The sequence below is a fragment of the Fringilla coelebs genome (assembly GCF_963513975.1).
Source record: "Fringilla coelebs genome assembly, chromosome: 5".
Lineage (NCBI taxonomy): Eukaryota > Metazoa > Chordata > Aves > Passeriformes > Fringillidae > Fringilla > Fringilla coelebs.
In genome coordinates, this window is record NC_140033.1 from 52,449,299 (window position 1) to 52,467,714 (window position 18,416).

Genomic DNA, 18,416 nt, shown 5'->3' on the forward strand with positions numbered 1-18,416 from the left:
GCTGATTCCCTCATCTGTGATGTGCAGCTCAAGGTGTGTTGGCTTGCACAGGGTGGCTGCACTTCAGGCTTTGGTTGCCTTTGGGCGACTCAGAAAGCCCTGGGACTGCACCCCAAGCTGGGGGTGCTGTTTGTGGGGTACAGTGCCAGGTGGAAGGGGCAGCACTCGCTGCTGGGGTGCAGCTGATGGCCTCCCTTGACTGGGTTGCACTTGGTGGTCTCAAGGTGCCTAACTTCCTTAATTCAGCCTCTCCCAAGGAAAACTTGACCCCAGCCAGGTAAGCTGCTGTGCTGTATTTGCACCGTACTGCACATCTCACGGGTTGGGAGCCTGGTGTCTGATGTTTATCACCTGGTGTCACATTTGTCACCATCCTAAGTCGTCTGGGATACCTCTTCCCTCTGCTCTGACTTTGCTCTGCCTGCTTTAAACACAGCTCTGCACACACCACTGCCTCCTACGCTGGTGGTCCCAGGCTGGTGTTCCGGCCCAGGAGGAACAAGTGATCTCTGACACATCTCTGGCACAGGCACCCCCACTCTCCTCCACTCTCCTTTGTTCCTCTCAAACATAAACACACTTAACTGGCCTCTTCTCCCTCCACCACTTCAAAGCAATCAGACAGAGCAATATCCCTCCTGCAGCATGTGCCAGCACGCTCCCTGCTTGCAGGAGAGCTTCAGTGAAGCAGCAGGCCCTGCCTGTACCTGGCATTCGCTTTGCTCTCTTGAGCCCTGTCCTAGCCCAAATGGTTTTGGTCACCACAAATTTGTTTTAGATTTGCTTTTCTGTCTGGAAAGGTGGTAGTGGGAGGTGTACAGTGGAAAAGCAGGAGCTCTGCAATGCGCAGACAGAGATATTGGGTACAGGTGCTTTGTCCTCTGCACCGTGGAAGGAAGAAGAGGATAATTTCCTGGCACTCAGAAACACCAGTAATTATGTCATTTCTGGTGGGGTTTTTGTTTGCAGTATGTAGCAGGAGGGTGGGGGTCATGCTGAGCGATGTGTGAGGTGGGAGAGCAGAGGGCACAGAAATTCGTCTGATCTCCCATGGCATCTGTGCAGCTTGGTCTCCTCAGGCAACTAACCATCCTCTGCCTGAGGAGCTGCTGCTGGCTTTCACAGTGCTCAGCACATCCCCATCTTGGTGCACCCTTGTTCCCAAACCCCAGGAGACTGCTTTGGGTCATGTTGTATATATAAATTCAGAAACCAAAATAATCACTAGTCTTAATTGCAGAGATTATGACCGGGAAAGGGAAATTGAATCATCTGCCAGCACTTAATTTAACATTTACTAGCTTAGCAATAAACACGCAGGGGCTAGGCTGCCCTCACATGCTGAGGTGTTTGAGTCAACCTTGTATTGGAGCCTATTCCAAGAAACCACCTGGTTACCCAGCTCTTAAGAATTGTAACCTGTTTGTGCTTTTAATCTTAAAAACAAACAAACCAAAACCCCGGTTGTTTTATTTTTGACTAACGCTTGTTATTGTGCTGCTTTGAATTTGTGTCATTCACAGACAACTTATCAACCTTTAAAACCATTGGTAGGCTGATGAGTTCCTCCACTGTTTCTCTGCCAAATGTTTAACCACTTCTTGGATGAGGACTGAAAAGGTATCATTGTAAATTATTCTTTCCTTCGAAGGTATTTGTATTGTAGCTGTTGCTAAAGGGATTTTCTCCACCTTTCACTGGAGTGTTTTAGTCAGGCAGATACACAAAGAACCATGACAAGCCCTTTCTCCTTCATTTGTGTATTCTGAGTATCTGTGTGTTTTGAATCTACCCAGAAAGGTATTTGTCCATCCTCTGACACAAGTTGGGCATGTCTGCAGGGCTGGAGCCCTTTCATGGTGGAAGAACTGAGCCCTGCAGAGGAGGAGGAATCTCTCCATCCAGGGAGCCCTCTTTGCCCAGCACAAGCTGTGCTGGCAGGAGGGTGCCTGTGGGTGCAGGCAGTGCTGAGTGCTCTCCTACCCCAGCAGCCCCGGTGGGCCCCTCCATGGCACAGGATCTCTCCCAGGGCAGGGATCCCAGGGGCACTGCAGTGCCCATAGGGCAGCTGTCAGCCTCACAGGGGATGCAGGGAGGGAGCACCCTGCTTACAGACTTGGTGTGCCAGGAGCTAAGCACTGCTCCTGTCCCCCACCTCAGTCCCAAGGCTAGGGTGACCTAGCCTTCACAAGTCCCATTAGGAAGTCCAGGAGCTGTGCAGCCTGCTGGCTGCTCTTCTGCCAGACCCCATGAGCTCTTCTAGTAATGGTCAGTGGTTGAGGCAGAGGTTTTATCTTGATAGAGAAACCAATAACCCTGCTTGTGCCTTTATTCCTTTCCTTGTCTCTCAGGCAGAAGTTCCAACAATTTGGTGATTATCAATAGCAGCTAAGAGCACCATTGCTGTCTCCTTTCCCCCTGCTTCTGTGGCAGAAAGTGAATCCTCCATCATAGACTGGTCCTGGAAAGAAAAGTTCAGCTTAAGGCTCAGACATTCAAGTCCATCGTGGATCTTTCCAGCCTGTACCAAGTCACTCCATCTTCCCATGTCTTGGTGCTCTATGCAAATGGGAATAAAAATCACTTCATTTAATCTCACTTTTTATTGGTCTTTCCTATTTAAATACATGTCTGTGATTCAGGGACCAGATCCTTCTGCACCTATGAGTGCTGCTGATCACAGTGCTGCTCTCTGTGAAGCATGGCCTCAGCTGTCCCATGCTCAGAGTGTGCTTTCTTCTCCTGAGGCTTCAGTGCTGCAGGAGGGATGGGTTCATTCTTCTCACAATCTAAACAGCAAGTAGGAGACAAAGTAAGCTGTTCTGAGTTTCAAGGCATGGCAAAATTTAGAATAACATTTTCCTAGTCTTCTGGCTAGAACACAGAGCCACTGAGCCAGACCCTCATCCTGAATTCAGTGTTAGTGAGTGCCTAAATTCCGCTGTGCTTATGTGAAATGCTGAATGTGCCACTTGGCCATCTTTGTCTGCTGAGGGACAGAAGCTGAGAGAGCATCAGGTTGCTCTCTCAGGGTGCACTAAGGAAAGGGGCAGTGTTAGATGGATGCTTTCAGTCAGGAAACATTCAGCAATGGATGTCAGCACACAGGGTTTCATTTTCCTTTACTTCGCAGTCCTACCTGAAGAACCTCAAAAATCTAAAGATCAAATTAAAATGCTGCATGTCAGGGAAGAAAACATTTAAGGGAGGCCTTTGGTTTTAAACAAAACCCTTACGGATCAACCAGAAATTATTCTGTTCTTCAGCTCCCCGTGTTTGCCATGGGAACAAGCCCTTAGTGTTGTGCCATAAGAAGCCAAGAGCCCTGAGTCAGTGCCAGAGTCCGTTTCCCCAGCATGCAGGGCCTCTCATGACAGCGTCCCCTCAGCTCTGCCTCTGCCACCTGCATCTGCCATCCTCTCCAGCCCCCACGGCACCCCCAGGGATGAAAGGCTGGAATCACTGTGGTTTGTGTTCAACCCACCCTTCACAGGGCCTGGTGGACCCATCGCCCCCCCTCCCATCTTTGGTGACTCAGCCAAAGAATGTTAATCTCTGTGCTCTGTCTGTAGGTGTACAATATAATACCAGCGGAGCTGGGCTTTTTTATCCCGAAGCCATGAAACTGTTGTCAGAAGAAATTGATACACACGAGTGAGGGGAACAAAGTGTTGCTGGGGAGGATTTGACTCAAGACAGCACTTCAAATGGAAATTTCCCTGTTTGAAGTGGAGACATCCTTCATCCCTGCCCCTTTCATTTCTGTTACGCTGTGGGAGCGAGGTTTCAGAGGGATGGCTCCTGCTCTGGCTCTTGTCCGCAGGAGGTTCCTGTCTCCTGGCCCTGGGTGTCCTCACTGTTCAAGGGAGCCCTGGGGAAATGGTTTTTTGGGGTGAAGGGGCTCCTTGGGAAGCACCTCAGCCACTGCCCTGCTGCCCCAGGGCTGCAAGCTGGGAGCTCTCCACACCGGACAAGCTCTGGGCATGCGGGTCTGTCCATGTGAACATTGAGCCTATCCCAGGCACTTCAGATCAAATCACAGGGTCTTCCCCTTCCTTCAAAGGCATCTGAAGCCTAAAGGAAATAGATCAAACATGTAAATTTGATCTGAGATTAATTATATATTTGCAACTGGAGGGGGAAGGAAAAAAAAGCCATTAAGGTTTGACTGCATTAACTATGCCTGTGGGGGTGTTTCTTTGTTCTGCATGTGATGATACTCCATGAGATACCAGGTCTGGTTCCACCAGATCTCTGGAAAAGCCTTAGAGGCTTCAGGAGACTCTGCAAATGTGTTTCAGCAGGAGGCAGACAAGGAGAAGGGAAGCGTCGGCACCGCCTCCTCAGAGCACTGGAGGAGCCTTTGTTGAGTGGCTGGAGGCTACTTCTCAGCTCCCTGATTTCAAACAAGTCTAATTATCAGTTGGATAGGGTTCAGGACACCGAGGGAGCTGCCAGATCTTTCATGAGGAGGTAAGTTTGTCCCACTGAATTTAGGATAAAAAAAAATCAGGAAAGAGGGATATAATTTAACCATGTAAGTGTTGTCTTACATCCATAATGAACCAGGTGAAACATACTCCTAGTTCTATGTGGCAGCCTGGTTTATACCCCCTTTTCCTTTGGAGCATTTGTGTTGTAACATTTTTATCTACAACCTGGCTAAATGAAGAGACACTAGAAATTTTCACTGTAAAACCTATTCTCCAAAGAGCTCCATCCCAATGAGTCTCATTAAAAATTAGCACGTGACCTTCCAGAAATCTCAACAGCTCTTCAAACTTTTTGAATTTTTTTTACTCTGCCCTACAAACTGCCTTTTCTTAAACCTCTCCAAGTAAATTTTAAGTAAGTCTAATGAATTTTCATTCACACATTTCATGCTGTGGAAGCCTGAAGCCTTCAGATCTGCCAAGTCACTTTCCTAATTGTTGTAGTGAAGTCACTGTCAATATTTGAGCGTACACTTGTGAACTTTGTTCTCAGTATTAAAAGTTAGGGCTAGCTGAAAGAAGGGAATGCTTGCAGAAAACAAAAATAAAACTGCCTCTGTTTTGTGGGCATGGCTCAATACAAATATATTTTTTACATTATTTCCCATTATATTCTTCTAAACTGAAAATGCCCTCATTTACAGATTGACAGAATAAAATTTTTCTTGTCTGTAAAACTTCAGGTATAAAGTAAAACACACCATCCTGGAGAGGGGTTGCTGCTGCCATTGTCACACCTGAGTCACAGGTTATACCAGATGACACCTGCCCATGCTCCAGGCCCCTGCTCTCCAGACCCTGGTGCCTGCTCCCACAGGTGTCTGTGCCTACACCTGCATGCCAGGCTTCATTGCTACACTCTTTTTCTCTTGCAATCAAGAACCGTGTGGGAAACTCACCAATGGCTTTCTCTGGGGTGCTCTTCTTACCCCCTGCTTCAGCCTTTGAAAGTCTGGCCAGAGACCCCACTAGACTTTATTCTTGGGAAAAAAATAATCCTGAGACTGTAAAAGTGCTCCTTAAGACAGTGACCTCAGTGAAATTCCAATAAAGTTTACAGAAACTAATCAGTGCTCAAAGAGTTTCGTCAAAAGTAAATTTAAAAATGTTTAAATGCAACATGTTTTTCAATCACAGAGCCAGCTAATTTCATTCACCTCTGAAGGCACTGACCACTCGTACTACAGAGCAATTCAGCTGTTTCATGGTGGTGACATCGCTGCTGTTCTGTCTTTTCAAAGCAAGCTCCCCCAACACATGCAGTTTCAACTCAGCACCCTCACGAAACTTGCTTTTAGTAAAAATTGAACCAGCTGGTAACTGAATGAGCTTCTCAGGATAATATAAACACCACTTAATAACCTTATGCTTTATGGGCTTGTTAATGGAAATGGAAATTTTAAAGCTTTCATGATTCTGCAAAATGCAAAGCCATGGAGCATGCTGCACATAAACAGAGGCAAATTCCTTGTGTTTGTACTGCTTGTCATGCTGACAGCTTTGATCTGTCCTAACAGGGCCCTCAGGATCTGCACCACCGGTGAACCAGGGCTGCAGCATCACCCAGCTGTGCTGGGGGCAAACTCTGGGGTTGGGGGGCTCAGGGAGGAAACAATGGAACAGGGCAGGGCTTTTCATGGGGTTCTGCCTGGCTTCAGCAGTGGTCTGCATTAGTCAGCAGTGGAATGCTCACGGCAAGGAGGATGCCAGCAGCATCGTTGTCATGACAGCCTGGTAGAGAGATTCATTTGTCCCTGCCACTCTCACTGTAACTGTAATATAAGGGAATAGAATAGAATAGAATAGAATAGAATAGAATAGAATAGAATAGAATAGAATAGAATAGAATAGAATAGAATAGAATAGAATAGAATAGAATAGAATAGAATAGAATAGAATAGCTGCCAGCTCTGCAATACCAGAGCTGGGTAACTTGCAAGGGCAGGTTTATCTACAAGCACAGGAGCCTGGGTACTTCCACTCACACAGGGAAAAAGAAACCCATGCAACCAGCTCCTGGTAAAGCATTACAGGGGCAGTCTGGTGATGTTTTCCAGGGGGCAGGATCTACTGGTGTTCCCAGCACAGAGGCCAGAGGTGGGCCATGCTGTTGTTGAAACAGAGGCAAAGCCCAAGGTTGAAGTAATCTGGGTTTATCACTTGGCTCCTGATAGCAGGTGGGCTGAGTACTGTAATCTTCCCTCATTCCCCAGACAGAGCACAGCCTGCTCACAACTGCTCAGCACTTTGATAAAAAATACATTTGCAGGTATTTTGCAATGATAAACAAGAAAAGGTGAACAAGAAGTGATGGTAGGTAAATAAATGTGGTGTGTCTGAGGCACAGGAAAATATATTTAGTTGGGGGGGTGGTTTGGATTTTTTCCCCCAGAATTAATCCTCCCAAAAGATGTCATATCTGATTTGTTCCTGTTTCCCTTGTATCAGCCATGCAGCTGATATGGTATCAATCAGTGTGCTGCACCTCAAAACCACTTCCTTGTCTCCCTTCCCTCTTCCATGCTTACTCATTTTCCCATGCAAAACATCACAACACACACTCCTGCGTTTGTACCTCTGGCTCATTTCATTTCCACATTATACAGTTTATTATCTGTTTCACTGGTGTTGCCCCAGTGTGCTTTCATGCCTCTGGGTGTGGGGATGTGATGAACACATCACCTCTGCATGAGAGATGCCTTGGGATAAGCTGTGTGCAGCTGAGCCTGGAACTTCTTCAGTGCTTTTTGCATTTAAAAAGCTACATCAAGAGAGCAGTCTCGCATAGCAAAATGCTGCAATAAAGTGCCTACATGAAAAGATGTGAAAATTCTGTTTATTTGTAACTACTTGTTCTCTTTAGGATCTCAGTGCAGATGGAAGAGACTGGTTAGGATTTGGTGCTGACATCTTATAGCCCTGGAACACAAAAATCTGCTATGTTTGCCCAGAACCACACCACATCAAAACAAAATCATGGGGACAAGCAAGCTGCTTTGTGAGCAGCACAGTAAATGCAGCTTTGCTACATGCTATATAAGCTCCAAGGCTTCACTGCCCACTACCTCAGCCACATTTTCAACATTTCAGCCTCCCACAGACCATTTGTGCAGCTTTCCCCTCCCCTAAAAACCCCTTCAAAATACTTGTTTTTTTTAAACTCGCTCCAGTAGAAGAGGCAAGAGGTGACACAAAGCACATGTGCCTGCTCACAGCTGGCAGGTGCCCATGGGCTGGCTGACCATCACAGGGGGCAGTGTTAGCTTTCCCCTCTTTAAGGACTCTACATTGGTACATTTTTCTGCTCTGGTGCCACCAGTGCTCATGGACCATGTAGGAATTTCATGTCTTTGACACCTCTATCTCCAGTCGTATCAGAAGTGAGCTGAGGGGGGTCTCCAAAATTTTCAAGGGTGTCTTCACTCCTCTAACTTGTTCTCTCAGCAAAGGCAACTCGAAGAACTTTTCCACTGCTCTGTTAGTGGATATAGTCACAATAAGGTAGAAAAGAATTGTGTAAGAATCATGTGAGAAATATCTGAGTGAGAATTCACAGTGAATTTTTACTTACAAGCAGCACACCTTCAGGTGATGGAGAGTGGGGCTTACCAGGGAGAAGCACTGCTGAATTTGTATTTGCTTAGACTGTTTTGGAGAGGCTTACTAAGACCTTACTCAGCTATTGCACCTACTTCAGCTTACTTCAGCAGGGCTCTCCTGTTGGTACCTCTTCAGAGTCTCTCTCAAAATGTTTTGGATCTTGTTTTGCCTCCAGCCTAAGTATGCTGGAGACAAATGTTTTCAAAGATACTCTTTGTGTGTGTGTGTGTGGATATTCCCTGCTCATTTATTCCAGCGAGATAAATTGGCCCTGATTGCTTTACTGTCTGAACATGACTTTTCTATAGGGCCTTCTGGTTTTCTTTGGCCACATTATTGACACTGGGTAATATAACACAAAAGGATTGTGGATGGGCTTTTACAAAGAAATCAGCTAAATAGCTATTAGAGGATTAAAAGCAATGCCATGGCCGGGATAACACATCTTTAAAATGCTGATAACATCAAGAAGCAAATGGATTTGTAATTTAATGGCAGCAGAAGGAAGGCTTCAGACGTCTGTTTTTTCCAGATTTGATAGAAAGATTAAAGTGGCTGCTTTTGGTGTGCAAGGGTTGGATAAAACTGTAGCATGGTTGCCTACAGATAGCAACATTCACCTTTCTTGTAAATAGTAATTGTCCCACGTGGAGAGAATTCTTCTGGTCAACATTTTTATTAAAGCTTTAATTTTCATGGTGACAAGTTGGATCATTGTCTGCTTTAAAGTCTGATAATGATACACTTTAGGAGCTTTGAAAAAACCCTTTGTCTAGACAGAAACAGCTTAATAAAGATTTGGAAATGTGGCCTTCACTTTAAACCATCGCTGATGCCTGGACAAAACCACCGATATTTAGGAAATCTTGTTTTTTTACTTACTTCTGCTAAAATTGTGCAAGAGGTTTGAGTAAAAACAGGAACAGTGAAAAATAAAAATGTACAACTTTTCCTCAAGAGAGGGGTTCAATCTGTGACAGATTTTTCCCACAGAAATAATTTCCTTTTCATCCAGAAATTAATTTTATTTTATAAAAGTAATTTAAAATACATGTGGCATTCTGGTTTTTCATCTTTAGCATTGAGGTTGGATTGGGAGGTATTTTAAGACATCTCCAGAGCTGTTAAAGATATATAGTCTAAAAATGAAGTAGCTAGACAGCCTAAAGCAGTGATGGCCAAGTACAGGCCCAGGGTGGGATAATTTCCACTCCATGAAATGGGAACACTGAGGAACATTCCACCTGAGAGATGAAAAGGGGCAGAGTCACAGCCTAGTCACCTTCTCCAGCCAACTGCTCATGAGAAGGTGGCACAGAGTACCATCTCTGAGGTTTGAGAATCAGAGGACTGAGGTCCTGGATATTTATCTGTCAGGGTCAGACCACTGTGATAGCAATCTGATCTAAAAATTCCTCTGTGGCCTTATTTGATGTGTCCTGCCCAGGAAGTCATGGTCACTCTGGCAATTTCTATTTTTAATGGTTTGGTTTGATTTGGCTATTTATTGTCATTATATCATTTATTGTCATTATATCTGAAGATGCTTTTCATCTTCAGAGTGCTTTCCAAAGAAGTATGTTTCACAGAATTTGCCTCTGGTGCTCTGAGGGAGCATATGTTTTTATAGATAATGAAGATCTAATCTCTGCTTTGAGGGAGAAATGCAGTTCAGGCTTACTCACAGAATTACCAGCAGCAATACCACATTTCCAGAAATCTCAAAACTGAGTCAAAAGAGAGAGACAGGTTGAATTTCTTGCCAGAGAAACACAAAGGAAAGAAGAAAAGCCAAGGACCAATGGAGCCCAATCAGACATTTGGACCTTGACCTTGCTGTCCTCTTCTTTCTTGGGTGAGAAATACAAACACTGCACAGCTGGAAATGAGTGCACTGGCTCTGGATCTGAACTGTCCAGGTAACTAAATCTCAATTTCTGAGTCTAGCAAACAGCCTCTGCAAAAGTAACAGCCCTCAGAGAAACAAAATAATCATTAGGAAATGGAGCTGGCTCCCCTGTAAAGAGTGAAGAGCAACACCTGTGACTGCCATGGACCCAGGTGCTTGACGTGTACAAATGTTAAGAACAGTCTTCTAGAAAGCAGCAGAGTATTTTTATAGCAAAACACAAACCTGCTCCTTAACTAAATTTAAAAATCTAGGTTAAAATTTAGTTTTATAGATGGAAGTTAGTATTTAATCCCTTTCCATTTTCTCTATTTTTTCCTGAGAAGTTATTACTTCTGCACTCCTGTAACCAAAGCTGTCCAGTTTGTTATCAATTAAAAGTGAAAAAGACACAGATAGAATTAATTATATTTTTTATTTAAAGGAAATTTATGGACACAATTTGAGGTATTTGATCAGTATTTCCTCATATTTATACATGAGTGTTTTTTCAGGTGTTCAGTCAGCATGATATGAAGGAAAAGACAAAAAGATACAAAACCATTTCATCAACACAAGACCCAAAAAGCAAAAGTCTGAAAGGTGTGTTGAAAGTGGACAGGTAAAAAGTTTACCCTATATTCAGAATGGGATTTAAGCCTTGGAGAAAGACAGTTTTGAAAACAGATTGGAGATAAATTGTCATTTTAAGTAGATGCAATCCAAATTAAAGGTATTCCATAGATTTTGAAGTATTCATTTTAAAAGCAGTGTCCTTTGAAAAAGTAATACAATATTCTAAACAAAAGGAGAAATATCTACATTTTCATGCAGATATAAACCCATATATTCAACATTTCCCTTTTTGTACACACCAGTGTCTAACAGGTTCTGTTACAGGTTCTGTTTCTAAGCCTATCATTTCTGACCTGCCAAAGACACAATCAAGACTGTTTTTTCCATGAACTCAGATTTCAGAAAAGTAGGGAAAAGGATTTCATTTTTTCAGTATATTGAGTGAAGCTTTTGAAGGTGCAGTCTTACAAAACTCTGTATCCCTGTTCCTAGCATTGACTGGAATGAGTCTCCAGCTTTATTTTCTTGAAGATTATCCTTAGAATAATCACCAAATAGCCAGTGTCCAGTGTATGAGCTGTTTCTTTCACTTTAGAAGATGCTTTGAAAGAAATTAATTTCAAAATATAGCCTTGTTTTTCTTTGAAAAATTGTTGTTTCATAAATAGAGGTATTTCTGTGAGTTTTCTGAAATATTTAGGGAAAGATATTTATCTAAATCTTACCTCCCCCAGTCCAGTGCAGTGCATCTCAGGTTAGCAGTCAGGAAAAACAGACAGTAAAACTCACTGGACAAAGCAGGAGAAAGGGTTGGGGAATTCCCCAAAATGGAATTATCTGGTTTTACTGTCTCAAGTGAAAGACAAAAGAAAATAGCACATAATAAAAGCTGAATGAAAAGTAGAATGCAAATGTTGCTCCAGTTTAACAGTTTCACAGCTGAAGCAACCTGGGAGATATATGTTTACAAATCATGTTTAAGTTTTATACAGCAAACATTTAAAGTCCTTTGACAGACCGAAAGTACCTTTTTTCTTGTCTTCCCTAGCTGTTTTTCCTTTCCCTGATATTAACTTTCACCTGTAAAAAATTCCCCAGGATTTGAAATTGTTTTTCAGCCAATCTTGAAGCTTTCTGTGTCCAGAGGGGAGACCTAGCTGCCCAACTCCTCAAATTCACTGTAGGGGGATGATGCTGAAGACGTTTTGGACTCTCCATCGCTGTTGCACTCCCGCGGGGAAGCCGGACCGGGAGTTCCTGGGCTTTCCTTGGAAGAGAGCGTTTCCTTACTGGAAGAGCCTAAGGGATGGCAGTCCAGCAAGCTCTGCAGGTGTTTGATGTAGCTTATCGCGGCTCTCAGGGTCTCCACTTTGCTGAGGCGCTTGTCGGTGAATTCCTTGGGCAGGTGCTGCCTGAGGCGCGTGTAGCCCTCGTTGACGCAGCGCACCCGCTGCCGCTCCCTCTCGTTCCTCTTCCGAATGAAGGCGGGCTCGAAGGAATAGTCATAGATGCCCACGTAGCCAGGAAATGGGATGTAGGAGATGCCACCTGCGTGCCCACTATAGGCTTGCTCCCAGTAAGATGGGTCCAGGTGGAAGGGAACCCCAAAGGGCTCTCTCAGGGGTGCCCCATGGGGGTGGATGTGGCTGTTAGCCAGCGAGACAGATCCTGGAAATGCAATCCTCTTCAGTAGTTTATCATCATCTTTAGTGCTGTCCATGCTTCTCTTTTTCCTCACCAGTGAAGTGTTAGTTCCTGAATTTGGCTCCCCAATGTATCAATCCAACATTTGTAGAGGTACCCTGCCCCAGAGGCTGCAGTGTTCTCCTGTGGTGTATAAAATCTCAGATCTCAAAGCAAGGCTAACAGCCCATGAGGTCCACACCGTGCCTGGAAAGCCTTGCTGTTTTTATAGGTGTAGGATGCCAGTTAATGTACAGACAGGTTGTGAGGACCATCACTCCCCAGTTTAAACTCTTCTTTTCCTGTGATCTTCATATTTCAAAAGATAATAAGAGGGTTCCTGTGTATTCTTTTTCTCTCCACTTGAAATTATGACCATAAGAGCTAATGCCAAACATAAATAATCTTCCAGGCTCTAAACACTTCTCAGGTATTGTAATCCATGATATCGTTTGATATAATTGTCTCCAAAAGATGGGTAATTTGCAAAGTTTACAGGGATCTTCAAAGTTTTGGCAGAACTCCTCACTTTCAGGAACCAAGGATCTTCTGTCATCTAAAAACTACCCAAAGGCTTTTCACAATGAAATCCAAAAGACAACTGCAAGCTTTGTTGTTTCGGCTGCTCTAGTCTAACTGAACCAACTCACAAGCAGTTTGCAAAACTTATATGGCATATCTGTAGCTTTCTGGGGAAGCTGAGACATCTTCAAAGGAAAGAGTGCTCTCTTGTGGTTGCAAGTCTTGTCAGATCAAGAATGTACTACGTGCAAGCATAAAAGGAAAACTGCCTTCTTTGCCCTAAGAGAGGTTTTTCCTAAAAGTGTGAGTTTCACAAATTGAACATGAGCGTTTTGGCATTTTCAAACAGTTTTCAAGGTTTTGTGTGTTTCTTGCTCATTGTAGGAATGTTCTGGTCATCCCTATGAGAACTTGCCTCAGATAAACAAACACAAGGGTGATGCCCTGATAGCCCCATGTGTAGCTATTACCAGATGTTTACACGGACATTAGCTTACCTGATGGACCCTACACACTGCTTTAATGGGAGAGCAATGGCAAAACACAAGGACTTTTGGCAGTATAAAGTCCTAATGTCCTTGTCTGTGCTTTTCCTCTGAGATACCCTGCTGTGTTAGGATCTTCCTCTGCAGCAACTTGACAGTCTTTGACTCTTCCCTTGTTGTTGTTCAAGAACTTCATTGTTACAGTTTTTTGTTGAAAACACAGTTTTTCACAGTTAACTGAATCTCCTTTTTTAGCCATCATCAGTTTGGGGAATTGCATGTTTGGTCTGGGAGAGCTGTGGGAAGGGACAGACATGAAAAGGTGCAGGTATGTGGGCTCTATTAAAATTGGGTTTTTGCTCAAAGTGAAAGTTTCCACCCTGTTCAGTATTTCATGTGAAACTGCCTCAGAAGTGTTAGTAACTGAAAGAACATTCTCCACTCTGAGAAACACATCTGTGCCTCTGCTGAGTTAGAAACTAGCAGCAATGATGTGAATAGCATGCATTTTCAAGTCAGCCTTTGTGTCTCTGCTGGCCTATTCCACATTTCAAAAAAACAACGCTAATCTTCAAAGTAAGATGAACATACAGGCAGGACCATTCCAGACAGATATGAGTGAGAACAGTCTTGGACTCTGGTTCATGTCAAGGGTAGAATCAGCACCAAAATGGCTCAAAAGCCTGAGCAAAAATTACTGGGGAATGCCCCATGGTATGTACAGCTCATTTCAGATCAAATAAGTGAGAGTCTTTCTGCCTTTTAAATTTTTTTTTAGAAATAGTTGATCAGGATGGACTTTTCCATATTACTTGCACTCTAAACTCTATTGTCCAGAAATGTTTTCAGAAATGAATGCTTAAAGGAAAATAGCTCCTTCACTGTAGCACTAGGCTAGGCCAAGACTTCTAGTTTTCTTAAAACAAAGAGGATGTTGACCTCTAAGCAAATACCTGAAGCAGGCAAAGGCCATTTGATCTGTGTTATCATTAGATTTAAAACACTGCTCTCTGGCAGCATTCCTGTAAGGAAATGGAAGCATGCCTCTTGGGGGGCTCAGCTCCCAGATCATTTCACAGCTCTCATGACCTTGCCAGCAGCCTGGCCATGTTCAAAAGGCAGGGTTACGTTTCAGTTCTGTCATGCAGATACACTGTGCCCTGCTACCAGACCTCTTTTCTATGTTTACTGTAAATGCAGGCTGCCAGCACTTCCCTGAGAGTCAGAATTGCAGCTGTGCTAAAGACATCTTCTCTTCTGACAGAAAAATCCACGTTGCTAATCCTCTGGAGAAACACATGAAGAAAAATTACCAGTAAATGTTAATTGTTGACCTGAATTATTGAAGCTGATCTCATATCAAATGGACTCTGAAGTCTGAATTTGTTTGTGTGCAAGGGAAATGAGAAAATATGCCACAGGCTTTTGATGAATATGGTATCTTGTTGACAATCTAATGTCACTTGCTCAGAAAGGGATTTTCCCCGGGCAGAGAGCCAGAGCAAGGCCAACACATCTCACATCCCACTGCGGGTCCGTGTTGAGAGCGTGGGCAGGATTAAAGCAATTTATCGTTCCCGCACTGACTTCTGCACAAAGTCTCAGCATGTTTGCACATGCAGACACAGTGAAAGTAGCAGGATTGGACCACCAAAGGGAAAGGCTAATACACATTCTTTTCAATTTTAAGAGTAGGTTAAGACTAATTGAATAATATTCCTCTTTTAGGATGTCTTTGATCTTCTTTCTTACACTTTTTCTCCAATTAAGTCCTCTTCACACCTTTGTCTGGATAAAGCTTTGACTGCAGAATGCAGTATCTGCTGTGCTGATACAAAGCAGATGGCCTGGTTTGCTTTTCAGGCAGTACAACACAGGTGTTCACTGCTCTACAACGGCAGAGTTCGTGCTCTTTATACACATATTGTATGTTTAGCTTTTGCTTAGGTTTTTGGGTTTTGGCTTCATTGTGGTTTTGTTTGTAAATACAAAGTCTAAATGGGGATCCTGGGAGATTCCTTACGCACTCCATCATCTACGGTATTCAAACAGGTTCTCTTCCTTTTCTTATACTTCACCATAAGCACCTAATTACCCAGCCTAAACAAATAGAAAATACTCTTGACATATCTAAAAATAAAACATTTAGGCATCTTCCTTCCAGATATAACTTAGTTGTGGTTTTAATTGCATATATCCTAACACAATATCTGTAAGTGTGTAATTTTTGTACAAAAGAACCCTCAACATGTTCCCACTCCCACACAAACCATAACCATGAATAACACTACTGACATTACACAGTGAGTTTGAATTACTTTGAATTATTTAAAGAAACAGTTCCTCCTTGACCCTGTGTCCCTCTGTGTAGGAAAAGAAAGTCATTGGTAGAAAGAAACATTGTAGTAGAAACGCAAGAGTCAGCTGAACACATGCAAGTCCGCTAACTTCCCAACAGATGTCCTAGCTGTTTTATCTGTGAACACATTAAGGAGAAGGAAGAAGAAAATACACCAGGAATTTAAGAAGAAACTCTCACAACACTGCATTTCTTGCATAGAAACTCTCTTAATACTGTGCATTTATTTTATTTTACTGTCCTGTAATTATGCCAAATTCTAGTATCTATTATACATATCATAGGTTGTCTAGGCTGCTGCAATTTATTATCAGATAGAAAAATATGTAATTAAAAAAAAACAAAACCAGATTCTCTTGTTAACTGCTCACACAGAATTATAGTAATAACTTTGCAGGAATACAGGATTGAGTAGTTTTGTGTCTGTCCTGTCCTGTTTTATCCTTAAGCATGGATCATCTCTATCCAAGCCTAGACTTAGAAAGGAGAGCTGCTCATAGACTACCTAGGCTTCATACTGTGACTATCACCAAAATACTGGCCTGCAAAGTGCTGACAAGCCAATAAGGAGTGATGAGAAATTTGGATTTTTGATGGTAAAATGGCTTTTTGCATATTCTTCATTCCAGGGTTTTTCTGCTCGGTGTGAGAAAGAACCCAGGGTCAGGTTTGCAATAGCAGAAGAGAATTATTTGTACTGAGACATGGGCACAGTCCAGAAGGGACTTTGGCTCACACTGCAGGGAAGGACTGAAGCATGTTTACTACCGTCTTTCCCCTTTGGTTTCAGAGTCTCCCTTATCTTTCTGTATATCTCCAGGATCTGAAGACGTCATGAAAAATAGCTCAGTAATTTGTTCCTCACACAGCAAGTACTGCTATAAATGTCAATAAACCAGGCTTTCAGGAGACATAGTGCAGTTGTCTTATCAAAACACTTCACATATAATAAAAGTGTTTGGTATATAAAAAAGTATCTTTCCTTGCAGAAGAAACAGTTCCCAAATGTGTTTTATCACAATACCTTGGGCATGCAGCATACATCTCTGTAGACACAGATTAACTTCTCATTTAGTGACACTTCATATTATCACTGGCTTCCTTTGATACTTCTGCTTTAAACTGGTGGTAAAGATATCACTAGTTCAAGGGAGTAAAGTGACTACAAAAAAAGCTGGAATCTCAGAGGACTCATGCTTGACAGTAGGAAAAAATACTCTTATCTACGTATGACTACATCAAATCTGGCTCATAGGCTCAAAGTATTGCTTTCAGCTTAGGTAGTTGAAATAGCACAAAGATTTCAGTGCCAGGGCACTTCTGCTGTTGAATTACAGTATCATAATTGGAATTAAGACAAGCTGAGGGCTTGGGATAACCTAGCATTTCAGGACAGAACTGAGATGTACTGAGTGTGACCGTGAAATTTTAAGGAAAAAACTGAAAATGGAAGGTCTCCTGTAATCTCCTATTAGGGAATGGAATGTGAAGAGAGAGACTTTTGGGCCTGTAGTCATTCAGCGTAGGTTCTAAGAAAAATGTGAAGTATTAGCACCAACATGTGAATATGTGGGACTACACACATAAAAATGAAATAGACCTAAAGCCCCCATCAGAGGATTACCAGTTCATAACAACCTGAGGACTTGGCAAGTTCTTTGTTGACTTCCTGAAATAATGTTTGTGGTCCAATTTGGATAGTCAGTCAGTCATGGTTAAGGTGGGATATGTGGTAAACTAAATAAAGCCATTATTTTGGTCATGAATTACAGAGACCTGGACTTACTTTGCTTAAATGTACTTCTTTAGATGTAGATATTTAGACTAAACACATTATGCAGGTCCCAGTTTCAGGCCATAGACACAGAAAGGCAGCTCCAAAGGGAATTCTTCTCACACGTCTCGGACACCTACTTCAGGAGGAGATGAAGCACTCTCTGCAGCAAACTATTTCTCTCCTTCAGCTACAGAGAGATCTTGAAAAACGAGCGTATACGAGGCATTCAACTTTCTGACAAAGCCAAAGGAGGAGAGTCTGTTTCCACCCCCAGAAGAATCAATGGGTTTGTACTGAACTAAAACGACCTCTACATTTAGGCTCTTTAGATCATGGAATGATCCTTACAGATCCTACATTTAGGTTCTTTAGATCAAAAGAGAGCAGACAGAAAACCACTTGGAATTTCCTCCTGCGCAGACATGCTATCGAGGGACGGCTCATTTAATGAGGCATCACTTGAGTGTCAAGCACAAATTACCAAACCCCATCACAGTGTTCCAGGAACAGCTGTTCGCCCGGCACTGAAGGAACGCGGCGATTGACTCGGGCAGCGTACATGATGACTATCCAAAAGCGAACTACGAACCCGCTCGCACACATCGAGAGATTCCTTTGCCATGTCACCTTAGCCAGAATTGCACATATGATCAACCGTAGCTGAACGGCGATGTCCAGGAGGCAGCTGGGCACCTACGGGCCGATGGTACCGGAGGACACAGAACGCAACCCTCTAATGACAGCGGATACGAGGGTGTAATGAGAAAGCAGTGACATAGCTGGGAATATTGTGTGGGAATAGTGTGTGGAAAACCGGAGTAAGCATCGCACCCTTCTGGAAGAGGCGGCACGGGAAGCCTCGGGCAGGGTTTCGGGCCAGGCGCGGAGCGGCCGAGCCCCGGGCGGTGGCGCCGCTTCCTGGCTCCGGCACTCGCCGGCGGAAGCGGCCCCGGCCCCCTCCCTCCGCCATCCCCGCCATCCCCGCCTCCCTCCGCCTCCCCCGCCCGCGCCGGGCCCGCGCCGCCCGGGTCCC

At 43.6% G+C, this 18,416-nt stretch overlaps 1 protein-coding gene across 1 annotated transcript; it reads right to left on the reverse strand.

The window, feature by feature from the left end:
• Nucleotides 1-11,710: 11,710 nt before the first annotated feature.
• On the reverse strand, nt 11,711-12,277 carry ASCL4 (achaete-scute family bHLH transcription factor 4; the record flags this gene model as incomplete). The annotated part of the gene is made up of 1 exon (XM_084206668.1): nt 11,711-12,277. One exon carries the CDS (start codon nt 12,275-12,277, stop codon nt 11,711-11,713), a length of 567 nt encoding a protein of 188 aa, XP_084062794.1.
• Between the last annotated feature and the right edge of the window lie 6,139 nt (nt 12,278-18,416).